The sequence below is a fragment of the Bacillus rossius genome, chromosome 10 (genome assembly GCF_032445375.1).
Source record: "Bacillus rossius redtenbacheri isolate Brsri chromosome 10, Brsri_v3, whole genome shotgun sequence".
Classification (NCBI taxonomy): Eukaryota; Metazoa; Arthropoda; class Insecta; order Phasmatodea; family Bacillidae; genus Bacillus; species Bacillus rossius.
Genome location: NC_086337.1, coordinates 20602463 through 20630222, shown reverse-complemented (window position 1 = coordinate 20630222; position 27760 = coordinate 20602463). Strand labels below are relative to the sequence as shown.

At 41.9% G+C, this 27760-nt stretch overlaps 1 protein-coding gene across 1 annotated transcript in view; it reads right to left on the bottom strand.

Moving 5' to 3' along the window:
- Positions 1 to 946: 946 nt before the first annotated feature.
- LOC134536304 (uncharacterized) overlaps positions 947 to 27760 on the bottom strand; it is a 765325-nt gene continuing 738511 nt past the window's right edge. Inside the window, exons 5-7 of the mRNA XM_063376056.1 lie at positions 4513 to 4657; positions 1352 to 1482; positions 947 to 1270 (exon numbers count right to left, since the gene is read on the bottom strand). Of these exons, the coding sequence (XP_063232126.1) occupies positions 947 to 1270; positions 1352 to 1482; positions 4513 to 4657 (600 nt within the window). The remainder of the gene's footprint in view (positions 1271 to 1351; positions 1483 to 4512; positions 4658 to 27760) is intronic.

The following is a 27760-nucleotide window of genomic DNA, read 5'->3' as shown; positions in this document are numbered from 1 at the left end:
TATATTTTTCCTTGTAAAATGTTATCACCCGAATCTAAACCAATGAGACTTATTTTTTAATAAAATATTCCTCGCGATTTCCAACTGCGTCAAAACACACGTGTGACTTTATTTAACATCTCTTTAACCATAGACACGAATTCCTGAGCCATAACCGTTCCTACTGCCAACGGTTTTGCTCGTAAGATCACTTGTAACTGGTAAGTAGACTGTAGTAGTAATAGTCTCGATATAAAATTAAGTAATTCGTTTATGTGCAAGGCTTTTCTGAACATAATGACACTAACAGCAGCAGCAGGCGTAGTAACCAACAGCTTGTGCAGTCGAAACAGGTTGCGATCAGATATAAATATTCAAAAAATCACATGAGTCGTAAAAGTAGCGACAATCTGCTTTGGCGGCGGCCGCAGCCACTATGCCCAAAGTATGTCACACTGAAACCCTGCTTCCTTCTTGTGGTTGATTCGAAAACCACCACAATTGCTGAGATTAATGTAAAGTACACTTGTAGACGATATCGTACAGGAAGATAGTTCGTAGCTTCAAGTCATGTATTGTAGTTCCCTGGCTAAGTTTTGTGTGCGGATTTGTGCTTTCTTTGGCATAATCCAGTTAACAGCTGCGGTGATAGGCTGGGTGGTAGTTGATTAGAGAACGGGAACAGCGAAGGGTTGCTGGGGGGTTTGTTTATTTACATGCAGACGGGGGCGCGGGAAAAAGGGGAAAAGGGGGGTGAATCATCAAACGCTCGAAAGTTTCATCTCTTTTTACAGCTTGATGTCTCAGTTCACATTTTCCAAGTGGTGCTCTTGGGCCACGAATCGAACGCCTTCCAAAAATATGTTACTTTTGATCCAGCTACGCGCGTCGCGGGAGTCGCAAGGAGAGTGGTTGCACAGGATCACAGAACGACTTATTGCAAGTAGGGGGGGAGGGGGGGGGGTAGCTACGAGAGCGCCGTGTCGCCGGAGCGCGCGGGCAGTCTGTGCGCGACCTTGCGGCTGCGGGAGGAAGCGGTCCGGCCGCCAGACGTGTGGTTGCTGTAGCCCGAGTCAGAGTCCTGGCTGGGCGCCTTGCCCGGCCGGCACGCGAGGTAGCCGTGCTGCTGCAGCGGCCCCAGCACGGGCACCGACTCGTAGGGGTTGGCGAGGCGGCCGCGCGGCGCCGGCGGCGGTCTGTCCCGCGGCGCCCGCCCCCCGGCGCCGCCCCCGAGCGTCACCACGTTGGGGTACAGCTGCAGCAGCGCGTCCAGCAGCAGGCCCTCGTGGAACTCGCCGCAGTCGCGGGGGCGGGCGCGCCGCACGCGCGGGTCCGCCGGCGCCGGCGGCGGCGGGGGCGGCGGCGGGCAGGCCGCCCCCCGCCGCCGCCGCTCGCGGTCCCCGCCCCCCAGGCTCAGCTCGTCCTCGGCGAAGTCGTCCTCGCTGGCCGCGCCCGGCGCCGGCTCCTCGCTGTCGGGCTCCGAGTCGCCCCGCTCGCCCGAGCCTGCGGCACACACGCCCTCGCACCTCGCACCTCGCACCTCGCACCTCGCACCTCGCACCTCGCACCTCGCACCTCGCACCTCGCACCCTCACACCTCGCACCCTCGCACCCTCACACCTCGCACCCTCGCACCTCGCACCCTCACACCTCGCACCTCGCACCCTCGCACCCTCACACCTCGCACCCTCGCACCTCGCACCTCGCACCCTCACACCTCGCACCCTCGCACCCTCACACCTCGCACCCTCGCACCTCGCACCCTCACACCTCGCACCCTCACACCCTCGCACCAGGGCCGGTGCAAGGTAAATTGGCGCCCTAGGCGAAAAACCTTAATGCCCCACCCCCCCAGCCACACCCGCCGGACACCCGAAAAAAAAATTTCCTTGCCTCAAAATACATCACGTAAGCCTAAGATTTTGTCAACAATCAAATGTAAGCAGGCTTTTTTTTTTTACTTTTTTACTTATTACATATCAGAAACAGGTCACCGTGGACTTTAAATAATTACTGATATCAATATAAACATTCCAAACTGTTACAAAAATCCATTTTCATCTAGTTTCAATAATCGTTAAACATATTATATGAGCTGTTATGTGTCGTGCTGCGCCGCCCCCAGCTACTTGGCGCCCTGGGCGGTCGCCTAGTTCGCCTGTACGGACGCGCCGGCCCTGCCTCACACCCTCCCTCTCAGACACTCACACCCTCCAGTCCCCGCTCGGCTACATGTTCCCTCGTTACGTAATTCTGAAGTTAACATAGGTGTAATTATCTGCAATTACCATCACTCGCGCGAATTTTTACTCACGTGATATCACACTGATTGAATATCTTGTCGGAAATATTAGTGACGGAACAACAAATGCAAAGAGGTATAAAGTTAAAACTATAGATACACCTGTTAAATTAAAAGTACTGACGAAAAAAAAGGCTAAAAATCAAAATGGCGTGTGGGACGGAATCGAATAGTAAGAAATCACGACTGGTATAGATATCTCCGTTAACTCATTGTTTCTAACTCCCCTATGACTTTTTTCTTTTAAATAATTAAGTTTTTTTTTGTACGCCTGCACTCAGTTCTCTTAACATTTTTAATGCCCCGCTTGGAAAATACTTTTTATTATCTCCGCCGCCATGTACCCGGTGACTAGCGTTCATGCGTCGATCACACGAAACTGTCACACTGTCACAAACACAAATAGGTTATTTACTTTCACACCAAGTCTGCGGCCAAAATATTCAAAAACCGGAGATGAACTTACTTCAGAGGCCAGACGTTTGAAAAAAAAAGCGTTATGTCGAGCAGTTACTTCTTTACAATTGCCGCCATCTTGACAGGGTTATAAAAAATCCTATGTTTGTGTTGAAATTTAAGCAGTTACGGGCAGTGCTACTTTTCGAAGTTGATTTCAAAAGTTTTCAGATAAGCTTGAGTCAGCTGGATATAGTAAATTTCCTATACAATGTAATGCTTATTAAATTAAATTACACGTTTAGGACCACAACCAACATATGTGTAGAAGGGGCGTACACGAGGAATTTCATTTCTGGAAGGAGACAGCGATAGTACCACTTTGCCTTCAAATTATTTCCTTTTGTTGGTGGGAATGACAGATTTTTTTTTTTTTTTTTTTTTTAGGATTTCGGGGGTGTATCTAGGCACGACCTTGATGTGTATAGTTTGCGCATTTCTCCCGAGCGCGCTTGGAACGTCTCAAGAGACCCCTGGCTTAGTTCGCGCGGGCTGTTGGAACTTGCGGAACTCCTCCGCCTGGACTTCGAGCCCGCGGTAACAAGGCGGTCTTGTTTCCGGAAGTAGCGCTCGAGTTGCCACAGCCAAGCCGGTTTCCTGGTGGGTGTGACCATTCCTGCACCTGGGCGCAACACTTTCCAAAGCTGCCCGGAAGACGGCCTAGGATTTTCTGGAGCGGTAGGTGGGCGGGAACCACGAAATTGAATACCGGGTTAATGTATCGCAAAAACTAATTCATTGTTTTGGGGAAAATGACACGTAAAACAAATAAAATAACGACATAGTGAGGAAATGTGAAAAATTCAAGCAAATTTATAGTTGTACAGACAACTTTGAAATATTCAAAAATATATTTATTCATTATTATTACTATTTCTCAGATAAAATTAATTAATAACTGACTTAGTGTTAATAATTTCACCAAAATGTCTCATTTTACTATCACTCATGCGTTCGAGTGGTTGGTCTACTTTGTAAGATAATTGGCGTAAAGTATAAAAATTATTTTTTTTTAAAGAAAACTATAATAGGCCTAATACTGTCGAAAGACACGTTAGTATAATATTTGAAAATCTCCTAACGTATGTTTTCCTTAACACCAAACAGGTTATGACGTAAATAATGTTAAAACCTACATGGTTCATCTCCAACTTGACGTCACGAAGGGACGAGCAGAAAAAAAAAGCTGCAGGGGACAAATTCAGTGATACCAACCTCCAGAGACACCCATCAGTAATAAAACACACGTAAAGAAAACTTAATTAAGTTTAAGCCACACACTAGGCTGTACGAAATATCTAACACGTGTATTGAAATCAGTTAACCCCTATATAAAATAATTTTAAAATGTACAACGAAACAAAAAAAGTAACATTAAAATTAACTAAAATATATTAATGAGTTAATTTTACTTTCAGTTGTTATCAAAAGGTCTTCCTGCTAATTAAAATTTTCATAATCTTGGATTCTAGAATATTTTGGGGAGTTACTATTATTTATGGCACATGTAATAAACTGGACTGAGTGTTAACAAAATTGTGTTTTACTAAAAATCACTGTGTCATACATGCATCCCAACACACAACTAGCACGAGATTTGTCGTACGAAACGCTGGTAGACCACGACATTTCTGAACTGTCAACAAGGTTATATTTTTTTTTCCGTGATAAATAAACGGCACTCCCTAGGCCGGCAGCTGGAAGCACTGACTCGGGCAGTTCGCCACACTTGGCAACACCGCGCGAGGCAGAGGGTGCAAAGGGGTATATCTCACCGTTGGACAGCTCCTCGTACACGGGGTTGTAGAGGTCCTGCGACGTGTAGGCGTCCGGGCGGGTCGGCGGGCAGATGAACACCGACGGGTGGTTGATGACGGAGAAGCCCGAGCTGTAGTTGGGGCACGACTTCACGTCGATCATCTGCAAGGCACACGGCGTCGCGCGGCGTCAGTAGCTGGCCGCGCGCAGGCCTCCCCGCGCCACCACTTACTTACCAGCTCCCTGCGTCCGCACACTCAAACCGTCCTCAACAACAATTTTTTTTTTTTTTGAAAACTGTAACCCGATTACGGAAAAAAAAACACTAAAAGGTAAAAAACAAGGTAGGTGCTGTTTGATATCATCGTATTATTGAGTAAAACAAGTCATTTGATATGTTAGATATCTCTATTTATTTAGTTCTATTGAAATCCCCTGTCACTTCCACATTAATAACATTATAATTCAATTCAAATGCCGTGGTCGTGCGTTGTCAACTACAAAAAAGCAAGCATTTTAATTTGATACACAAGCAAGTATTTTAGTTTGATATTCAAGAATGGTCATTTAAATTATAATGTTATTATATCAAACTGATAGATCTTACTTAATAAGACTATAATAGTAATCAACACCTAACTTGTTTCTTACCTTTTAAGTTTTTTTCCCGTAGACGGGTTACAGTTTTGAAAAATAAAATTCTGTATACCCGCTATTCAGTTGTATTTTTTCCATAGTTCACAAAAACCTTAGATATACTAAAACTTATATGTAAAATAACATAAAGGGTACATGTAATATGGGATAAGCAAAAAAAGGAATCATCAATAACTGTAACATGGCTCAAACTACAGACACATTTATTGTACGGGCACGACACCCATGATTTTATAAGGTCGAGGAACAACAAACCCTTTAAGAGACCTGTCCAGTCAGGTTGTGTCTTTGTCTGTGAGGCAGTATGATAAGTGCGACGCTTGCTGGTGTCTCTAGCGCGGTATCGCCTCTAAGCGCAAGGCTCTGAACTCACGCGCAGTCTTCTCGTTTTTTTTTTTTGGGACAACCGTCAAATTCTTAGCGGTAGCCGTAACATTATAAATGAAGGTAAAGGTGTAACGCAAGTCTTTTAAGTGCTTTCAAAAAATCTGTACCGGTGGTTTTGCGCTTAAATTTTACTCTGAAACACGCCTTGAAGTTATTTTAACTCTTCTTAAAATACAGTTTAAAAACGTAATCCGAAATCGAAGGTACTTTTCGACCCTCAGAGAAATCTTAAATGCTTTTCGTAAACAGACTACTCGGATATCTTGAGTAGTTTGGAAATCGCGTTTTTTTCCTGAAGCATGATTGTAAATAATGTACACAAAAAATGTATAATTTTAAAACTAGACAAAAGAGCACTGAGTGTCTACTAAAAATTTGGAATGTACCAAAAGTTAAAAATTGGTTGTCTGTAAAGTTGGTTTACGGACGATAGTTTAACGTGACAACGTCATAACAAAACATTGATGAAATGATTGCATACTTTTATGAACAAAATTGAATCATTTTTATTGAATTATCACTTTTTTGTATGGATCCAAAGAAGGAGTGAAATGAAATCTACAATTTAATTGATAAATTTACTTTTATTTGCACTCATTAATTCAAATATGTTTATTACTTTAACGAATAGATTATTTTAACTATAACTTTTATACATGTTTGCTATATAACTTCTTCCAATCTGTGTTATTCTGTTAAGGGTAGGACGATGATAGGAAAAGTAGGAAACGAATGGGAGTGTTTCAAGTTTAAAGTGCCTAGAAAAAGTCAAATCGATGGTTGTTCCAATCGAGTGGAAGAGAGATAGATGCGGCGCAAGCGTACAATGAGCGTAACGGGACACAGCGTAACGGGACAATGTGCGTAACGGGACACTTTTTCGTGCGTGTAGTTGGCGTTCATCGATTTATTAGACGTTGTCACGTCATAATTACCCATAAAAACCTATTGATATGAACTGAATTGCGCGCCGTGTGTGTGCCCCACAAGCTAAGCACCCTCCGAAGCCGGTGGTTGTACCCCGTGGAAGGCTGGTGAGAGGACTGATGTCTTCGTGATCCGTTCGCCGCGAGAGCGCGGCCACCCCGCCACAGGCTGGAGGCTGTTCGCGTGAAGGCACATAACCCCGCTTAATGACGCCCACGTAATTGGGATGGCTCCATTAAGGCGGCGCCGGAGACTATAAAAAAAATACCCGAGTGTCTTAAAGTTTGAACACCCGGGAGGGGAGTGGATGGGCGCTCGTCTTCGTTTTATACGATGCCAATAACAGTAAAGGTGAGGAGGAAAATTGGGTATTCTTACGAAGGTTATAAACCACCACCGACAAAGTGCGGTAAGGCATGAGCTACGAACCGTCTCAGGGGTGTAACAGGTCAGGGTTGGACAAACTGCGATGCGATGCGGGAAGTTTTTATCGGCTACTAGCGGCTCCGCAAGAGAGGAAACCAGGTTTCTAAATAAAACTTTTTTTTTAACAAAAAAAATGTTTTTTTTTTTTATTAAACTAAGTTTTTCGATGTAAATTTTATTTTACGTTTGTTATTTTGGTTCTCAGCATGTTCAAATGAAAGCTACACAACATCCCGCTTTCTGCCACTCATGTTGAACCAGAAGGGTTATAACATCAAAGAACCGAAGTCCAGCAAATCTGCACATCTGAGTGGAACTTAACCACATAAAGGGTATTTCCCTACAGGAGGAGGATTCTCCGTAGAATGTGTGTTTCCCACAGAATGGGGATTAACTTTCTTTTTAAGTTAGACGTGTATTTAGCTGGGTATACTTGACAATTTATTCAGGTAATTCAAATAAGATTTTGATTAGTATATAGTTTTTCGTTCCTGTAAATCGCCAGAAACATTAATGAGCAAACGTTTTTTGGTTATTAGAATGTTATTGGATGTTTCAATGAAAAAAAAAGATATATTTAAAAATACATTTACAAAACCATTTGTCTTTTTCATAGAAACCACTTGGTTTGAAACATGGTTTTAACCGTGTTTTAAACCAATGTGGTTTCAATAAGCCAACCCTGGGGGAAACTGAATACATTTCTGAATAATCATATAACGCTTGTGAATTTAATATCTTGTTTCAGCTGTTTTAAAACTTTATTAAGATCCCTTTTGCTAAAATATTTTTACAGTATTAACAAGACTAACTTTAAAATCTTTGTATTCCCGCGGTAATAATTATACAAAAAGTGAAGTCTTCATGTACAAATGGTGCATCTCTGAATTTGACTAATTTTTTTGAATATTAAAGAGAATAAATTGTAATTTCTTAGTAACTCCACAGCCTCGATTTAATTACAGGTTTCTGTAGTCCAGTAGTCTACCCATAATATTTCAACTAATTATTTTCTTAGCAAACGTGTAACGAGTTGGATGTCCCGGCTCTAGGCGCTTCTACTCTAAACACAGAACGTTAAGTCTTTAACGGATGATATTGTTGAATCCCCTTTGAAACAGACGATTCATCTGTGAGACGGGCGAAGTGAATCTCCACAATAGCTAACGTAAAATGTTAATGACAGCATCGGTTAAGTGCCTAGGAGACTTATCTTTCACAATAAAGTATTGCAATCAGAAATGGAACATTACCTTGTTATAAATTAAGTGCTATTCTCGAACATGATCTTCAACAAATTTCTACCATGAATTTTAGGTTTGAGGCAAAACAGTATTTTACAAAAATCCAACTTTCCATCTTGTTTCGTTTACTCTACCGAGAAGACTCACGGACAAAAAAAAGCAGGTGAGTAGTATGTATTGGCCGGTCCGGGCACAGGTTCCAGGTTGAGGTGTGAGGTGGGGTCAATGACCGACCATCATGACGTCACGGCGGCCATTTTCGGTGTCACATTTCCTCAAAAATTTTCAAAATTCTTCTATTTCTAGGCAGAAATTCCAGTTTTGAGGGAAAATTTCCCGAATTCCAAAAATTTCAAAATTAGAAATGCCTCAAAAGACTTTTGCCTTTAAAATAACCCAAATTCCTACAAAAGGCTTGAATTTACCATTGACTAGCCTCCCTTAGCCGCCGAGGAATGAATTGGGAAAACCCACTGGAATATAATCCGACCCACCTTGGTGGGAAACGAAGATTAGTAACTTTCCCGACGTAAGCCGGGGTGGGAATCAAACCGCAGACTTCAAAGTTAGAAGTTGGATGCATTGAGGCCACTTCAGGAATGTATTTGGTATCTAATAATAACTGCAAGTGTGGCTTCAATGGTTCAAATTTGCCGATCGTGAATGTATCCATCGTGGAGGGTGTATGTCCCGATCCAAGACATTTATATATATATATATATATATATATATATATATATATATATATATATATATATATATGCGTTCCACCTGGACGACATTTTTGAGTGGCTGAAAGTTCACAAAACGGAAAAAATATATGTACAGCATAAGTTTTTGCATTTTTAACGTTTTTCTGCAGTATGCATAAGAACAACTAAATGGAATATAACACTAGAACTTTTCAGGTTTAAAGTATATTTTACTAGCTGCTATGTAATATGGTTTAATTTCTTAAAAAAAAAAAAAAAACTGGCCTTTTAAACTCATCAGAGTTTTTATGATTTTAAACGACGAAAAAAAAATTATATGATTTTTCTGAAACATTTATAAACCATACCACGCAGTATCCACCAACATTGACTTCAAACCCAATTTTTTTAAATTCAATTTAGATCACAAAAATGTGAAAATTCAACTTTGCTAGCCAATTATTCAAAAATAATGCATTACAATAATTTTTTTTTAATTTTTTTGAAGTTCGGGCAGCAAAATGTCTACTGCAAGTTTAACCGTGTTAAAAGTAAAAATAAAATAATGGCCTGGAATGTGACACACGCGTAGTTTTATTGTTTAGGGCATACACTGGTTATACTGTATCTCATAATAAACCTCAATTACGGACAAAAAAATAAAGATAAACGTGCAAACACACACGGAAAACCAGCCAATATCAGCCCATGTCAAAACATTTAAAACATAGACAGCGGGAAGGAATTATAAAACAGCACAGACGCAAGGTGGGCGAACAACGTCGAGACCGTGAATAGAAACAGACAGACAGACAGACAGAAAGACGAAACAAACGATGATACTAAACCGATAGGACGACGACACAGCACAGAGACGCTCGGGCGAACCCAGCGATGCGGCAGAGCAGATATCGCGGACACAACAACGACCGAGACGTCGAGAGACGAGATCTGTCGCCGTCATCGGGCGCAAACAGACGGGTCTCGGAGCGAGTCGGTCTGTTCCCTCGGGACTCCGTGGTCCCGTAGTGACTCTAGGGGGGGAGAGAGAGGAACTCCCGTCGTAAAACTCGAGTAAACAACAGGCGCGCGAGCAGGCGTCGACTGGCCCGCCCTCGCGGCTCTGATGAAAACTTTACGACGGGGAGCGCGCCGACCTGCCCTCCCTCCAGGCCGGGTTTACTGCCGCGCGACCCGCTTGTGACGTCATCAACGCGCCGGCCGAGTGCGGTCGTCCGCCCCGCCTTAAGTGAGATTGGTTCGAGCCCGGGGAGGAGAGATTAGGAAGAGTAAAACTCGAGGATAAAAAAAAAGCCACATAATAAAAAGAAACAGTTTCGGGAAGAAAGATACTACCGCTAATTCTGCGGACCCGATTTTTAACGGTGTGCTTCGGTCGCGGCGAAAACCAAATACGCAATCTGTTTTTTTTTATTAAGTCGTGAATACGAGATATATATATTTTTTTCTTACTCTCTCCCATCAACGCAGGGGAAATTTTTAAATCTGCTGTTGGCAATCAACCTTCCAACCTCCCTTTTCCCCACAATTTCTTTTCCCGCGAAAAAGGATTCAAGTTGAGTACCTCGTGGCAAACATAATACCTCTTCAGATGACCCTCGAGTTATTTTGTGGCCGGTACTAGCACCGAGAGATGCAGGAAACGTAATCGACATTTATCGTCAGAAGTTTATTTCGTTTACTTTTAAATTGTTCACTTCCTCTCCGAAAGGACTCCTTTTAACAACACATATTGCACTAGAACAAGCGGCATATAGTGGGTTTCTAATTCATTGCTTGCCAACTCAAGGCTCATAATACATGAGTTACATTAAAGTTAGGCTCGAATAGTTGTCTTAGAGCGTACTATGTATTACGCATGATGAATTATTTCCGACGTGGAAAACAGATTTAGGCTCGTTTCCTGCATCACGCATCAGGCTACATTTGTAAATGATATTTTAAAAATAAAATACAAGGGCCTTGAACAACTGATACACTGTATTAAACTGTTCTACAAAAAAATATTGTCAAACAATTCAACAAAACGCAACGATCTGACAGCATAAGGAACGGAGGCAGACTGAAAATGTGTGACTGAGTTATAGTGTACAAAATTACTCGTGTTAAATAGTTAGTCTTTTTGTCGACTATGATATTAACTGTTTTCTACAATCACATACATACAATATAAAATTAACTATCCCGCTTGTATTGTTTTGATTTTTTACGCGGGACGTTGTCAGAATGTTTTTTTTTACTTCACTCAGATACTTATTTTTTTTCTGACACAAGGACTTCGATCTCTTTCTTGAAGGGGATGAAGAGTGGAAGACAAAAAATAATAACAAGCAGGACTGCAGCTATACCATGCAAAAGAAAAGTTGAGTCCAAAATATGAATGTTTCTCATCAGTGAGTGACGTACTCGAAGGGAAGGGGGGGGGGGACCTCCAAAACACACACACTCTCCACGGTCAGAATATTTAACTATCAAAATAATTATTTTTTTTTAATTAAAAAAATTGATATTAATTGTAACTATATCTATACACTTATTTTACAAAACATATCTCGGCACTAAGTCGCTATACCTACATTTTCTGGCTGATGCTATGAAAGTTTGAACAAGCTGGTCAGCTGGATGGACAGCATAACGTATGTGCAAAGAGCGGGAAGACTTAAGAAACCGATAGACAAGAAGCATTGACGTAAAAATGTGGCCGGTCAAGGACAACGATCATTGGTCAAGGAGGGAGAGATCGCCGGCGCTCGACCCCTGGAGAAGGGGAGAAGGAATTGTCGGTGGGGTGGGTTGGGGATGGGAGGGAATATCTGGAGGGGTGGGAGGGAATATCTGGAGAGGTGGGAGGGAATATCTGGAGAGGTGGGAGGGAATATCTGGAGAGTTTGGAGGGAATCACTGGAGGGGTGGGAGGGAATATCTGGAAGGGTGGGAGGGAATATCTGGAGAGTTTGGAGGGAATCACTGGAGGGGTGGGAGGGAATATCTGGAAGGGTGGGAGGGAATATCTAGAGGGGCGAGGGAATATCTGGAGGGGGAGGGAATATTTGGAGGGGTAAGAGGGAATATCTGGAGGGGTGGGAGGGAATATCTGGAGAGGTGGGAGGGAATATCTGGAGAGTTTGGAGGGAATCACTGGAGGGGTGGGAGGGAATATCTGGAAGGGTGGGAGGGAATATCTAGAGGGGCGAGGGAATATCTGGAGGGGGAGGGAATATTTGGAGCGGTAAGAGGGAATATCTGGAGGGGTAAGAGGGAACATCTAGAGGGGTGGGAGGGAATATCTGGAGAGTTTGGAGGGAATCACTGGAGGGGTGGGAGGGAATATCTGGAAGGGTGGGAGGGAATATCTAGAGGGGCGAGGGAATATCTGGAGGGGGAGGGAATATTTGGAGGGGTAAGAGGGAATATCTGGAGGGATAAGAGGGAACATCTAGAGGGGTGGGAGGGAATATCTGGAGGAGTGGGAGGGAATATCTGGAGGGGGAGGGAATATCTGGAGGGGCGGGAGGGAACGATGAACGATCGATTTTCTGAGCATGCGCACTGAACAGTCTCCACTCATCACCACTTCGCAGTTGAAAGATTGCGGTGGTTCTCTTCGAAGCGTGTTGGTAGTGTGGTGTTGTCGAGGAATAATGAGCGGGAAAAAGAGATAAACTAGCAATACACTAGATTTCTACTTCATAAAAAAAACCGAAGACATGTGGTCAGAGCAAAGAAAAAACGCTTTAAATGTAGATTCGGAATATGCCAGTAGCCAAAATATAGCTGTTAATGCAAATTTTCGCGTATGTACATGGCCTGATCACATTTCTCACGCACATAAGCCTGTGCACCATGGCAAAGACCACTCACTGCTAAGCACTGTCGTAACCCAGTCTGCACATGTAGCAGCGACCAATTCCTGAGTGTTCTAGTGTGTTGGTTAGAGTGTCAGCTGATCCCTTCCCAGTAACACCTGTCACAGGCGCTGCTTGCAAAAAGCATTTCTTTGGTATTGACACACCGTGAATATTGTTCCACTCCCGATACATCTGTTGTCTCGTGAGCCAAGTCAGAAAATCTTTTGCTTCATGCAGTTCCCTCGCAATTACACAGGGTGCGATAGGTCACACTGAGAGAAAGGTTCGTTTTCCTCAACAAAATATTTCTTTATATATGGCGAAATGAATATATTTTGTTAATTCAAACAAATATTTTGTAGTAGGAAAGATTCTGTTGACCCAACAAAATGTTTGTCAACTCAAATGTATATTTGGTTAGGTGTAACAAATTATTTTTGTTACTTACCGAGTTTGGTTAAGCTAACAAAATATTTTGTTCCACCAAGTGAATATTTGTTTCGTCATATATAAACAAATATTTGCTTGATTCAAAAAACCAGGTCGGTAGCCAGGGGAAAGAGGGATCGTCTTGAAGAACAGTCTGTCGTGCAGGGAAGTCTCAACCAAGCCGGGGTCGGGAGTTCCGTCCGACGGGAAGTGTTTGGTGTTTTACCGGGAATTTCCCCGGCGGACGGGTGGTGTTTGCCGTTTGTGGGGGGGGGGGGGGGGAGGGGGAGGGGGCAGGATTGACTGCGGGGGCGGGTCCGGTCGGGACGCGGGGGAGACGGACGCGGAGGTTAAATGCGAAGAAAATCGAGAATCGATTCCGACGAGCCGGAGTCCAGGAGGAGGAGGAGGTCGTTGGATGGCGGAAAGGGCGAAACACCTCGGTTAACGCAACACAAACCTAAGGTTCTCTCATCTCAAGTACCGAACTACCCAATTATCCGCGTTCATGCATCTTAAGATTTTTTTTCTTGTTAAAGTTAAAATCTAGGTTAGGTTAGACATGTTACATAAAAAAAAATACTTAAAAAAAAGCATTTTTTTTTAAATTTTGGTATAGGTGATAGAAACTAAAAAGAAAGTTTTTTTTTAAAAGTTACCTCAAATGCATCAATAATAGCTAAAATCGTAATTAAGTATAAAATCCTCACGTATCATTAAATTCAGGGTTCCTTGAGAATTTCCCTGAGATTTTTCTGTTTTCTTTGTCTCACGTAACCTATCCTCCCTGTGTAATCGGTCTAACTAGCAAAATAACAAATATAATACTATACACATAAAGAACATTTCAACAAACATACACAACCCGCATAATTGACTTTAAAATATTCGCCGCAAAATATTGAGAGTTTGCACGTTTGTTACCATTAACACTACGTAATCAATACTGCCAGTCTGAAAACAAACGAATATAATTGTTTGATGAAAACTTAAAACAACTTGATCGAGCTTCAAACTAATAAGCAATAGTTTGTATTCCTCACGTACAATAAATTTTAGTGACATGGATTATAAACGGCACATGTAATTTATGCCTGAAATATGTTTGTTTCGAGACACTGGGATATTATAGAAAAAAAATACTGTTGAACTTTCCCTATTTACTATAATTTCCCTATCTGCGGGAATCCTGGGTGGTAACTGAAATGAAAGGTTGATTGAGTTATGACAGCGACATTTAAAATACTTAAAATTGTGTGAATGTATGATTTATCGAAAACATTGTGTCTTTGAAGTGTAACATCTTAGCTATGTATTCGGCATTTGGTAGAAGTAATTTCGTGAATGGAACGGAAATGTGTAACCACAGTGCTGCCATCTGTAGCAGATGGCGAGAACCAAAGTTCACAAAGCCAAAAGGGAAACTGTATTAAAGGTTAAATGAATTTTAAAAAGATGGGTAGTATTTTAATAAAATTCATTGTCGAAAATCAGGTTCAAAGCCGGGGTTTAATGTTTTTATCGCGTCTTTTTCACTTTTATAGGAGTCGTTTCATCACATACTCTAAAATTTCTGTCCACTAATCGAATGATTCGATAGTCGACGTATCTGCTCTGGCAGCGCATTCTAGCGGCGGTTGCGGAAACTACGTGTGACGGTGTGATTCGCGTCCAGAAATGTAGTTTAAAACACAAGTCTGCGTGTATTTATCACGCTCGGCATTGTTTGAAAGAATTCTACGTTAAATTTCGTGTACTACGTATTATAAGAGTATTTTTCTACCGAAGAACACACACTAATTTGCTCGTTACCGAGGTCGGATGTCAACGCATCACTGGCGAGTTCTCAGAGACTAGCTTCGACCGCGAAGTAGCTGGAGCGTGCATCTAGCTATAGGATGTGCTTGGATCGGAGTCAGCGAGTCCAGGACTCAACCCCCCCCCCCCCCCCACCAAGGCCACGCCAGGGACTGCTCAAGCTCTGACCAAGACTCGTTCACGCGCCTTCACTTGCGATATCATCGACATCGGCAAACATCGATATTAGCTATTTCGAATCGATGCGCGGGATACGATATCATCGCGAAATGTGGGGAGAAAAAAAAATTCAGATGTCGGGTTTCGATGTCACACTTCATGAAAAGTTACATTGTCGTCATCCTGTTATTACTCGTAGAGCAAAACATCGCCTGAAGCTGTACTGTAGGTAGTCAATATTCCAGTGAGCGGCCCCTGAAGTCAGATAGATCCACTTGAACAATGGGAAGGGATGAAGACAATTTTTCCTGGTCTCTGCGAACTGGCACGGCAATAGCTACTCAACGTGGCTACGTCTGTACTCAAGATACAAATTGGTTGTCTAGAAAATACCTTTAAAACATTTTTTTTTGGCAGTGTTTCAGGCGCTGCTGGGTTTAAATAGACATTAAAAAGATTTTATATATCTTCAATTTTCTTCATTTTCAATTTTTTTAATTATGTAATTAATAATGTGTTCAGTGATTAAGTCTTTGTTCTTATAATAAAATATAGATATATTTATTGGCCCGTTTCCTTAAAATATCGATACCGTTCGGTATTGATAATACCGATATTTGCATTTGATATTGTTTTAATATCGATACCAAATATTGATATTGATATCGATAAAGAATATCGGAACACCGCCGATATTGCAACAGCTCTACCTTGCGACAAAACTCGCAGACATTAGTTTGTGTGAACAATGATGCGTACTTCGGGTAGGAATTCAAGGGTTTGCACCAAAATGTGTCTATATCCATTTTCTAAGGTTTCTAGGAATAGAGAAAAAACAATTTGAAAAATGCATATTTATAAGTTTGAATTCTGTAAAATTCGTGTTATTAAAATAGAGAACAGCGAGATAGATCTGGTATACTCTAGACGATACAGCGGATATTTTTTGATGCAGGCCTTTTAATTATGCGCATGCGACTATATTCTGTTGTAAGAAATCATCCCAACATTTATCTGCAGCGTTTCTATGGCGGGTAGCTGGTAGTGGAAGGGGGCAGACCATGGGGCACTTGCTCTTTCTCTACTCCCTTTTGAAGTAGTAAAAAATAATCAAAGCAAAGAAAAATTATAAACAACAAAATTTTTTATGTAGGAAATGTATTAAAACACGACCAAAAATCAATTTTGTTGAAAACAAATTAAATGATTTAGCCAAGCTAAGCATTCACTGTCAGTGGGTTTTAGCAAACACGGAGCAAAAGGCTGTGTTTAGAAAATCTGTAATTTATACTGACAAACTTGTTTTACAAATTTAATTTTTTTTTTTTTTATAGTTTATTCTTTGTTGTAATGCTTCACCGGCATAGGGTAAATGTTACACTTATAACTCCCCGTACTTGACGTTAAGAAAGTTAACATGTAAACCCAGACATATGTCATTTTTAAAAATTTCTCCAACCCTAATGCTGGAGTCTTAATAGCGCGGCAGAAACTATCACGTTATAGTGACATTCTGTTTTCACGCGGGCGACCAACATAACTCACACTCACATATAAAATGTTTCTGGCTATAAATAATGATAGTATTTTAAACTGTTTGAGGACATGGCCATTGCTGGTTTACTCTGTATGCCACGGAGAAGCCTCAAGAACTGACAAAAACATTTTTTTATGAAATCTTAAACACACAGAAAAAGAGCCAAAATCAACTGTCAAATGTAAAATCCAAAGACAGCCAGATAATTCCGTTTAAGGAATTAGTCAGTGGAATATCACAGCACAGAAGAATGCAGTGGGCCGACAACGAAGAGACAGTTAGTTGCAACAAGAACAGTCAATTCAGACAAACAACAACCTTGGACAATACAGCGACAAACACACGAACCCAGAAATTCAACTAAACAGATATCCTGTTCAAAACACGACAGCACAGACGAACACAGTGGCCTTCCTATGACAAAACAGTTGCGACGTTTCGGGAACTGACATTTCTTCCCGTCATCAGGCACAAACTGTCTGTTGTCAATAAATTCCTTCCATTTTTTTTCTTAAATTTGTTGTTGGATATTCCATAAGGTTTTACCTGAAAGATATTTCAGAGCTTTAAAAGTTCAAGTAATTGATAATAATTACAAACATCGTCACGACATTTTAAAATATTTAGTTCATATATTTTGAAGGAAAAAAAAAATAAATATTCGATGAGACAAATATGCCTGAGAACTATCGTGATAGATTTGCAGGAAAAGCTTGCAAATAGAAGAAATGTTAAGCAAATGAAATGATCAACATGACGCGTGAGAACATCCTAAAGCATATTAATTAAACACGCTCACAAAGAAACCCGGACGAGTACATCTACTTGCCCCCCCCCCCCCCCCCCCCGGACTACGATGGAGCTCGTGGAGCGAGCTGTCGTAGTGGTAAGACACTGCACTCACATTCCAAAAACAAGGGTTCCAAAACCGGGTGGAGCACATTCCCAAAAAAATGTTGGGACTGTGTCGTTGGGCGACACCGTCTGTCTGGTCGTTATCGATGGGACGGAGATAATTAATTACATTTTTAAAAAAAAATTGATCCGTCTTGGGGCTTCCGTTACAATGCGGAGTAACGGGGCGCTCCTCGAGAAGCCCATAGAGGGCGCTGCCCGCGACCTTTGGCCTTTACCGCTCTCACACCTTGCCCGCCCACCCCGACGTCTAGGGGCATCTCCTTTCATCCCCTCGGAGGGCCGGAAGTGACGGCAGCCACATCAAATGTCCCTGCGACAACTTCCCTCGGGCAGCTCACCTTCGCCCGCCGTGAGGCTCGAAGCCGTAACTTTCCCCTCCCCCCTTCCACAAGCCAACCGAGGGCGTCGACGAACCAGACTGCGAGTAGCTGAGAACAGAGAGAGAGAGAGAGAGAGAGACAGACGCAAAAGTTGGTCCGGTCCCGTCGGCGCAAATGGCGCCTCGCCATTTAATTACGGAGTTTGTGCGACCGACGGGCCGAACTGTGACGGAGTTTAATTGCTCGAGCGGGGAAGAAGAGAAGCAGGCGGTGCGGTGGCTTGGTCGCGTCTTCATCCTGCGTCCAGCGAATCCTTTCCCTTCCTCTTTTCCTTTTTTTTTTTTTTTAATGCCCCTTTGTGCGTTCTCTAATCAACATCTGCATCGCCCGTGGCACAAGGGCTCCGCACGAACTAATTAGATGTTCGTGCCGCATGGTCGGGAGACGGCAAGCTGCGACGCATTTGAGGTCACTCCCCACCTCACCGCCGTCAAGTTGCAACACCAGAAACAGTCCGGAAAAGTTAGTTTGACCATGCCTGATGAATTTCCGACGGTTAAACACAGCCACTTTAAAAAAAAAAAAGTAGAGTCCTTTAAAACTGTTTGAACTATCCAAACACCGCCCTTCACTTGATGTTTTGAGTACCCCGCAAACGATGCTCGACAAACCATCAGATGGACTAAAACGAATTCTTGCTGTATCCGTGTAGTAATAATGACCTCTCCCTTGTTACATAGAAGTCTTCAGGGATTCCAGTTTAGTTGACCGCTTGTGTTCAGTGTGATTTCTTTCGTCAGAAAATGGCCAAAACATGACCATAATAATTAAGGTTATTCGAAGATAGTGTTAGAAAATAAAGAAACACACATTTAATCAGAAATAAATATATGTAGTCTGTATACACATACATTGTGTAGGTGCCAATGCATGTTGATCCATTGGCAAAATTGTTTTTTTTTTTTTTTTTTTTTTAAATTATTTAGGTACACAGTGACATTAGCTTAAGGTTAGTTTTTGATTTCAATCTTTGAATTATTATTTTAAAAGTTACAAGACTGATAAGTAATAGTTTTAAGTATTTATTTTCTTTCTTAATAATTTTATTATAGAATTATGTTTACCTTATTTTTAATCAATTGACGCCTAAGGATATTTTAGCACATACCAGAAACTTCCTGTCGAGTACGGAATCTGAAAGATACTGTAGCACTAATTGCATTCGAATAAGTGTACGAGTGCTGTTTTTCTTCAGATAAGGTGAGTTTTATAAGTTCTTAATTTTTTCAGTACGGGTATTTAAGTTAGTGTAGATAATAAGGGTTAATAAAATTAAAGAGACGAACGTCTGCTCATTAATTAAATTTTCACTCATAGTTACAGTATTACAGATAAAGGATCAATAAGGATAACTAACACAGTCAGGTAACCAAATGCTCTGCAGGTTGAACAAATGGAATAACACTGTTACGAGTGGGGAAAATGTGTTCGTAAGGAGAGCCCACTTGATTAAATACAATTTTAGTTTTTTTTACTAATATTTACATTAATAATTAAATCACCAAACTTAATGTCTGTTCACAAATCACTAATTATCTACCAAGTCAGAAGTCCGCACTCCTCGCTGGAGCTAGGCTCGATAGTGCTTAGCCTCTCACCTCGCACCTGTCCACACACACACACACACACACAGTCTCGCGCTACACGGTCACACAATCACGGTCCCGTCACTCCGTCGCTCGCAAAGTGGGGTTTCACGCCCTCTTCACTGAACTCGCACTTCACTCAACTCCTTTTGGAGGCCTCCGCGGAGGCCGGCGCCGCCGCTTTTATACCGGTTGGCCGTCTTTCTCGAATGGACTGGAATGTTTGTGACGTGTCGCATCATCCAAGGCCGACCCGACGCTCGTAGCATCCAGAAAGACGTTGTTATTCATGCCACTCCACGCGGCGGCCTCCGTAAGCCCGCAGACTTCCCAGGCCGCTGAGGAATAGATGGCAGCACCAAGGAAGTAGGGAGCGGGGGCAGGTGGTGGCGAGGCCAGGCCGCCCTAATCCGCAAAGGTATGCGCATGTGAAGTCAGTGGCCGTGCGGGGCCGCCAGACCAGGTACCTGGCACGTGTCGCGGTCTTAACATACACATACACATAGTCCAGACAAAACAGACATTCGAGTTTGCATTGATTCCCAACAAGCTGGATTTTTGCACTGGTGTTGAATAAGTCATTACAAATGATTATAGACCCGTGAATTTCGCGGATTCAATGACCCCCAGGATAGACTCCAATATCCTCTACACACTCGGGCAAATGCCAACTGTTCATTGGCTGTTGACTTGTGAGTCGTCTCGACTGGGTGGCCTGTGATTCGACATTTCTATGTGTGAGGGTCTATAATTGGCCCTCAGTCCTCCAGATTAACAGAGAACCAAGGACTGAAGCAGCACTAAGGTATAATTATTTGAATTTTAGCATAACACGAAATGAATCCGCGAAATTCACGGGTCTCTACAAATGATGTATCAAAAGTCCCCATCAATCCTGCTTGTGCGTTGTTTTTTATTCGAGGTCAAAGGTCACCAATTTCTGTTTTTTGGGTATATTTCTGAAACGATAAGAGCTACCGTAAAAATCGATCAGACAAAGTTTGTAGATCGCTGAATTCCGTACAAAAAAAAATGTATGAATACTTTTTCCCTTAAGAATCACAATTCTCGAGTTATCCTGTTTCCAGTCACGACTGTGTTCGAATTTTGCACAAACCGTGCAGCCTTGTCAATGCAAATTGCAGGCTTGCAGCAAGGTCAATTGCCTAGCTGGCTGAAAGAATAAAACTAGCAGCCTAGTTTGCACGAGTCAAACTTTATCTAGCCCAAAGGAGATTGTCCCACACACAGCAAGCTTCCTGGAACGATAGGGTGATTCTAAAACTTCGTTTCAACAACTATGTCGGGGCTTTTGTTTACTTATAGTTGCAGATTATCAGGAAGAAATTATTCGGGAATGATATCATAAACGATGAGTGATATTTATGCATTACACAGCTCTCAAAAAATATAGTGAGTGGTCAGAATGTAATTAGTGAAACTAAGCATTTGAATTATGAATGTCTCGCCGGTTTTTTTCCCCGCAAATAGCCGATAGCGAATAGTTATATGTCTAGTGACAAAATTTGCAACAAATAATGGACCTATACCATTCTTCTATAGTGAAAGATCCGTGTGGCAAAGAAATGCGGTAGTCCGACATCGCATAGTTGTATCTATCTCTCAGCAGTAATGACATATGAATGATCTGTTGAAGTGTGTCAGGGCTCCGCTAATGCGCTAATGTGCATGTTGGCCCAACTGACACAGTCGACCTGTTCAAACAAGACTCTCCCTCCCTAGAGACCAGTTGTGCCAACCAATGCCGCCCCCATCCTCTTTCGCGAATTCCAGCTCGAAGCCCCAAAATTTCCCTCTTTCGCTCTCTCCCTCGCTTTTCTCTCCTCCTCAGCAACCTCGTTTCGCGCGTTGCCGAACCCTTCCTATCGATCCTCGAACCCTACTGCCCATTTCAAAAAAATCGGTTCCTGTTTAAACAGCACCCTGGCAACCTCGTTAGTGCTCGCTTGTTATTAACAAACAATCCGTCGCAATTAGTGACAGTTTCGTCGAGTCCCACCTTCTCCCTCCCCCAATGGCAAGCCATCAACCGGAACACGCACAACGAAATCCCCCACCCCCATCCTATCCAACTGTGCCAAACATGGTTCTGTTACATCGAGCAGAATCCGTAGACGAGAAACAACGCCCCAATGGTCTGGTGTTGCCAGATCATGGAGTCTGCCTTAATTAGTGACATTTTAATGAACACAAAAGATTGAAATGGGGAAAAGGAAATTTTTGTCAAAAATAGATAATAATGTGATATTTCACATTATTAACATTTTTTCTTTTATTTTCAAAAAATTCCCCATTGTTTCTATTAGTAAAACTTAAACGAGATACAATAATGGAAAATATAGTATATTGTCACAGTTAGAAATTTTGCAGGGTTTTTGAAATCAAATTTGGGGACTTCACTGATGGGACTCTGGGCCGGCTGCTCTGTCCACTCGTCGGTGCAAGTGGCGTGACCATGTAATTGGGGCACGGGGCCGGCGCAGCGCGCTGCGAACTTGCAGATTGCACATTGTTTTGTAGTTTGTTTGTCTGGCCGCGCGCTGACCGCGGTCACTGGGGCGCGCTGTCTCAACAGGCCGCGCTGTGTGGCCGCACGTTTGGGTGGAGGGGGTAGCCTGCTCAGCTGTCCTGGTTTAGTTCTTTGTAAATTTGGTTTCAACAACCCGAGATTTTTCTGTTAGGCGCGGTGCGCGGAAGGTTTTTAAGAAGCTGGCTCAGACCCCCGCATCCCTGTCGCTTCGCAAAGTCTGAACCTCGTTCTCGAAGCGTGAGACGAACTGCAGATTCCTTATATAAACGAGATGTGTGTACTTATGTACGTGCGTTAGAAGTTGCACTTCTTTTTAATTTAAGACACATTTCCACATTCATAGCCAATTTACACAAAACATTAACGAATTATACACCTGAACCTTCCTCATGATTCATACCGTCCATTGGTGAAAACCGTATGAAAATCCGTTATGTAATTTTTTTAGTTTCTCACGTTCAGACAGACAGGCGCTATAATATGTATCACATATCACATCATTTTTGTCCTGCTATCGGGGTACACACGCATATAAAAAAAAATCGAAAACTATCCGGCCCCTCCCTGGTGCCCAGGTTCTGGGATTTTGGCTTCCCCTTCCCCGCTCTAAACCCCGCTAGACGGCCCTGCCAGCTACTGGGATCAAGAGTCAGCCATTGCTACGTGAAAAAGCCTGGAATAGAAAAAAAAAACGTGAGCATGTCTTTCTGTACTCTCCAGACATGTGCACCATCTAACCTCGATAACTAGGAAATTATTGTGTTCCCATGTTGAAAATACATTTTTAATACGAAACTCTGACACCTATTTTAACACTTTTTTTTAAATAATTCCGAGAGTAATAAATATACGAAAATTGTTTCCAACTACATTAATTGACGCGAATCACAAGTAGTTTCTGCACCCGCCGCTAGCATTCGTTGCCAGGCAGCTACGTCGACTATTGAATCATTCGATTTGCAGACCGAAAGTTCAAACTATATAATGAACCGGGTCCGATCAAAGCGAAAAGACATGGAAAAATAACACTGAACCCCGTCTTTGAACTTGAAATTCTACAATAATTTTTTAATAAAACACTGCCCACATTCTTAAAATCCATTAAATAGTTAATACTATAACTTTTCCCTTTAGCTTTATGAACATTTGTTCGTGCCATCCGCCACAGATTGCAGCACCGTGGTTACACATTTCCGTTCCATGCGGCTTCGGTTCCATTTACGAAATCACTCCTCCCAAATCGTTTCGCGGCGTAAGGAGCTGCGTTAAGGCCAGACTTTATTTGAAGAAAACAGTGCTGAAAGTTACGCCACTTGGTTGTTAGAACTATGGCACTGATTAAAGTATGTGCTAACCATTTTTACGTTACCTAAGCACGCGCAATGCCCCATGTCCGTTAACTACGTGACGCATTTATTGTGAGTCACAGACTGGATTGTGGACTTACTGTGTTTGTATGGGCATTGAAAATTGACGTAAATTTGGTTGCAAGTCTTTCGTCAGCAAATAAGTTTTGATAACGAACTTTCCGTCAAAGACAAAATACGTAGTTCATCCGTTGACGTGTTTGCAACGGACGTAGTGTGACGTCACCAGTGAATCCAACTTGACTGAAATAATGGCGAGGCTCTGTGTTACTACTAACAGCTGTTACGACTGCGTGATATGAACGATTTTTCTTTAACACGACGTATTGTCAGTTAAGAAATCCGGCCCCAGCAGGACATTGATTTTCATAAAGACTTTAAACAAAAAATAAATAAAAAATAATTGTGTTTCAAATGGATAGCTTCAATGCACCTGCGCAGGTATCTTAGAAAAATTATTTTAAGAAATTTTAAAAAGTTCTTATGTCCGTATTTTCACACAGTAAAATTTTATAATTATTTTTACGGTAATTTATATTCAATAGTTTCATGGTATAGTGTAGTACTCGCCTTGCTGTCAAATGTTGGTGCTCAGTGAACTAACGGCCCTTAGAGTGAGGCTAAAAAAGGAACTTTAGAGATACAAAATCCTGCAAGTAATTTTTTTATAATAATTCTATTTTTCATACTTTTTACTATGTGGTATTTTAGTAGGAAACTTTAAAGTTTGTAATTACAGTAGTTGTATTGTATATATAGTAAAATACAGATGTAAAGCCTTGCACGTTTTGTCTTTTCGCCGACCTCCGAAAGCGAATCCTTAATTTTTGCACCCTGCTTTTTTTTAAATATATTTACTTCAGCTCGACGTATCTTGAGTGGGAAAATTACGCACGTAATGGTAATTTGATGTTTTTGAATTATTTTTTTTTCGAGTTTTGCCATTTTTAGTAATGCCTGCCGAGAGGGCGTCAGGAAAATGGCTCGCCTTTCGTTTTGGTGGAAATGTGAGCTACACGGCGCGGCGTTTGTGAACAATCAGTCCACGAATAATGCGTCGAACAGGACTGCAATCATGCGCTCGATGCGTCATGCAATATCGCACTGCGACATAACACATCGACCGTTAAGGGAAAATAAGCTAGTGAAAAAAAAGTTACTCTCTGGGGGATAACGCAAAAAAAAATACAATGCAGCCATACAAAAGCAATAATTAACTAAATAATTGGTATACGTCCATTCTACAAAATCGCCGACAGCTGGGGACGGCCTGTGACGCGATGGCTTTTAATTAGTAAAAAAAAAAAAAAAAAACTAAATTCAGAGAATTAATTACTACCTGTGTCGGTTGCAGGAACACGCGTGTCACTGCAGCCACTAAATGACGTCACGTGTCAAACTGTGACGTGGGTCGATCGGGAGAGGGCTGTGTGTGTGTGTGTGTGTGTGTCCGTGTGTCCGTGGTATCGCCGGCACACGCCACGTCAATGGAGCGTGTTACATCACAGAATAAACGTTCCTGGCGTTGATTCGGGTCACCAAAGCACCAGGCAGCGGAGAGGGCGGAGCTAACTGAAGTCAATCACACCGACCAAAAAAAAAATGTAATAATACTAGTCCACGTTTGAAGCACTTGCTTTTAAATCTGTCATAATTAATTTTTAAAAATATATTTCTTCAATAAACTTTTTTTTTTAGTAAAATTGCTTCAATGTCAATGTTATTTAACATTTTCCCCTGTACTAACACATTTTAACGTCGTTTTGTTCGTCACATTATTTTAGCTCACACAGCATGATTCTATTTACAAAATTTAAATAAGCATCTTGCAGGAAATCTATAATCCTTCTAACCCGACACCATCTCTGATAAGGGATCCTAGTATACAACATGCCAAGTATGAAGCTTAGCAATGTTTAACAAAAATATATTGGTTAGATATTTAAAAACTTTTCAATTATATACTAGTGTTGCGTAATTATTTTCGCCAAACTAAAGAGAACTAAATAAATACCTACAGTGCAAAATCTGTACGTTTTGTTAAAAAACTATTTTAATATTACAAACATTTTTTTTGAAAACAGAAAGCCCTATTTGTGCACATAAAATTTGTTTAACTAAACATATTTATTTTTTCAATAATAATATGGCTGCCTTCGTGGTAGGCAGAGACGGCACTAGAGCCAACTGTCCTCTAGACAACCAGCTGGCCAAGTGGCAGCCCAGTTGGCCCCGAGCTGTCCGGCTGTCCAGCTGTCCGTGGCAACGACACGTGCAGGCGCTGCGTACGTCCTCCAGCGAGAACTGCGGGCGGATCGTTCACATAACAATGCTCGCATTGATTCGCACCACATTGTTCCGAATCCAGCTCGTTAGCTCCTGTTCAGCGTCGATTTCTCTGCCCTCATTTAATTAAATTTTACCAATTTATTTTTTTTTTGCATCTGGCGTGTTGTACTCGCTGGTTTTTGGTATTGGAATTTTTTTTTTTTGCCGTATTTGTTAAAATGGTCTGTGCCATAACCTCTCCCCAACATTTCACTCCCTCGATCTCTCTCTCTCTCTATCTCTGTCTCGTCCAGTTTAGAATGGCACCGATTGGTTTACATGCATCGATCGAGTCTTCATTGTTCCAGATACACCACACCACCCTCCACTCCGGGACCAGGACTGTATTATCAGCATCTACACATTATGTGATTGATTTGGGTGGGGGGGGGAGGGGGTGAAATCTGACAACAATACCCGGCGGAAGGCTTATGGAAGATCAGCCAACGGGAAACCAGAAGGTTTATTGGCATGATGTGTACACCTAATCTGTGAGCATTTCTACGCGGTATTACAAGGACGCGATGGAAAAAAAAAAAACACGCATAAAAAAATTTCTGGATAAAGAACAATAAAAAATACGGCTGTTTGAAACGGCGGTGGAAGGTAATTGCTTCGTCATGAAATAAATATAATCCCTCTCATCCCCCCCTTCCCCCTCAAAAAAAATTTTCCAACTTCCCCTCGGACGCCTCTTCAGCGCCCCTGCGTGTCGATTGAATAATTCCGCGCCGATATGCATTTTTTATCATTCGCTCTTCCGTTATTTAAACACCTGCAGCTAAGCCCGGGTTTTTCAATATTTATAAAACCCGGGGCCCGATGTTTGCCGAGCCGTAGCGCGGATCGCTGTTTCGAGCGCACACGCAAAAAAAAAAATTTTTTTTCTGCTCCCGCGCGCCAAATTTCCAAGCTGAGCCCTTATTTTTTTTTTTCCGCCCCTGAAGGTAAAGAAATGGGCTCCGACTTCGTCGTCCCGTCTGCGATGTTGACTCCGGCGCCGGGGCGCAAATTAAACACCCGGCCGTCTTTCCTCAGCGGCGCCAACTTTTCCTCTGCAAAGTCCGCGATCCTCAGAACTGGAAGGCAAATGGGCTTTGTGTGGGGCAATACAACCCCAGCCCCTTTCCCTTTTCCGCTCCTTCAGGAGCAAACAATTAGCTCGCCCCTGCACACGATCACAGCTGGAACTGCTCCCAGTGAGATTCCAACACATTTTCCTCAAATTTGCTTATTTATCCCCCCTTCCCCCCCCCCCTCCCCCATGAAACGTTTCCAGTCGCTCGAGACGCATTCGAGCCCCGGTTTAAACTCGCCTTCTAATTAAATTAGGGCACACAGTGTCCTAACCCCGTGTTCTCATTTATTGTACCGCTATACATAACTAGATGACCGAGAACCCATTTTTTTTTTTTTTGTAAATGCAACTGGAATATTTATGTGAAATTACGAATTGCTGTAAATTTGTTCGTTTGCGTTAAAAGACAGCCTCATCACGGCAAAAAAAAAAAAAAAAAAAAAAAAAAGCGTTCGCAGTACTACTGGTTCGAATTATTTACCCGAGCATTTATGCTTTGCGTGGTCCCAGTACCTCCAATAGTTAAAATTATTTGTGAACCGTTCCCTGAAATAGCTTTCCAGTATTGATAGCGCACGTTCATGATACATCAAAATAAAATCAAGTTATTGAATATTCTATTATCTTTTCCATAGTTTCAAAAAATTAATACGATTAAAGGAAACATGAATTAAAATATAAAATTATGCACCAATTTTCGTAATAACACTCAGTATTTTCAAAATAAAAAAAAATGCAAAAATATCCATAGCCATGTGTTTGTTGTACAAAGTTATAATAACTTTCTTGTAGTGTTATAACGTTATTACCTATTTCTTGGGAACTGGTTTCCAAATGAATCTTCTGTGAAAGTGCAGATAATTTTTTTTTTAATTTTTCTGTGCAGCGGTTGGCAAGACGCGACCTGGGAGT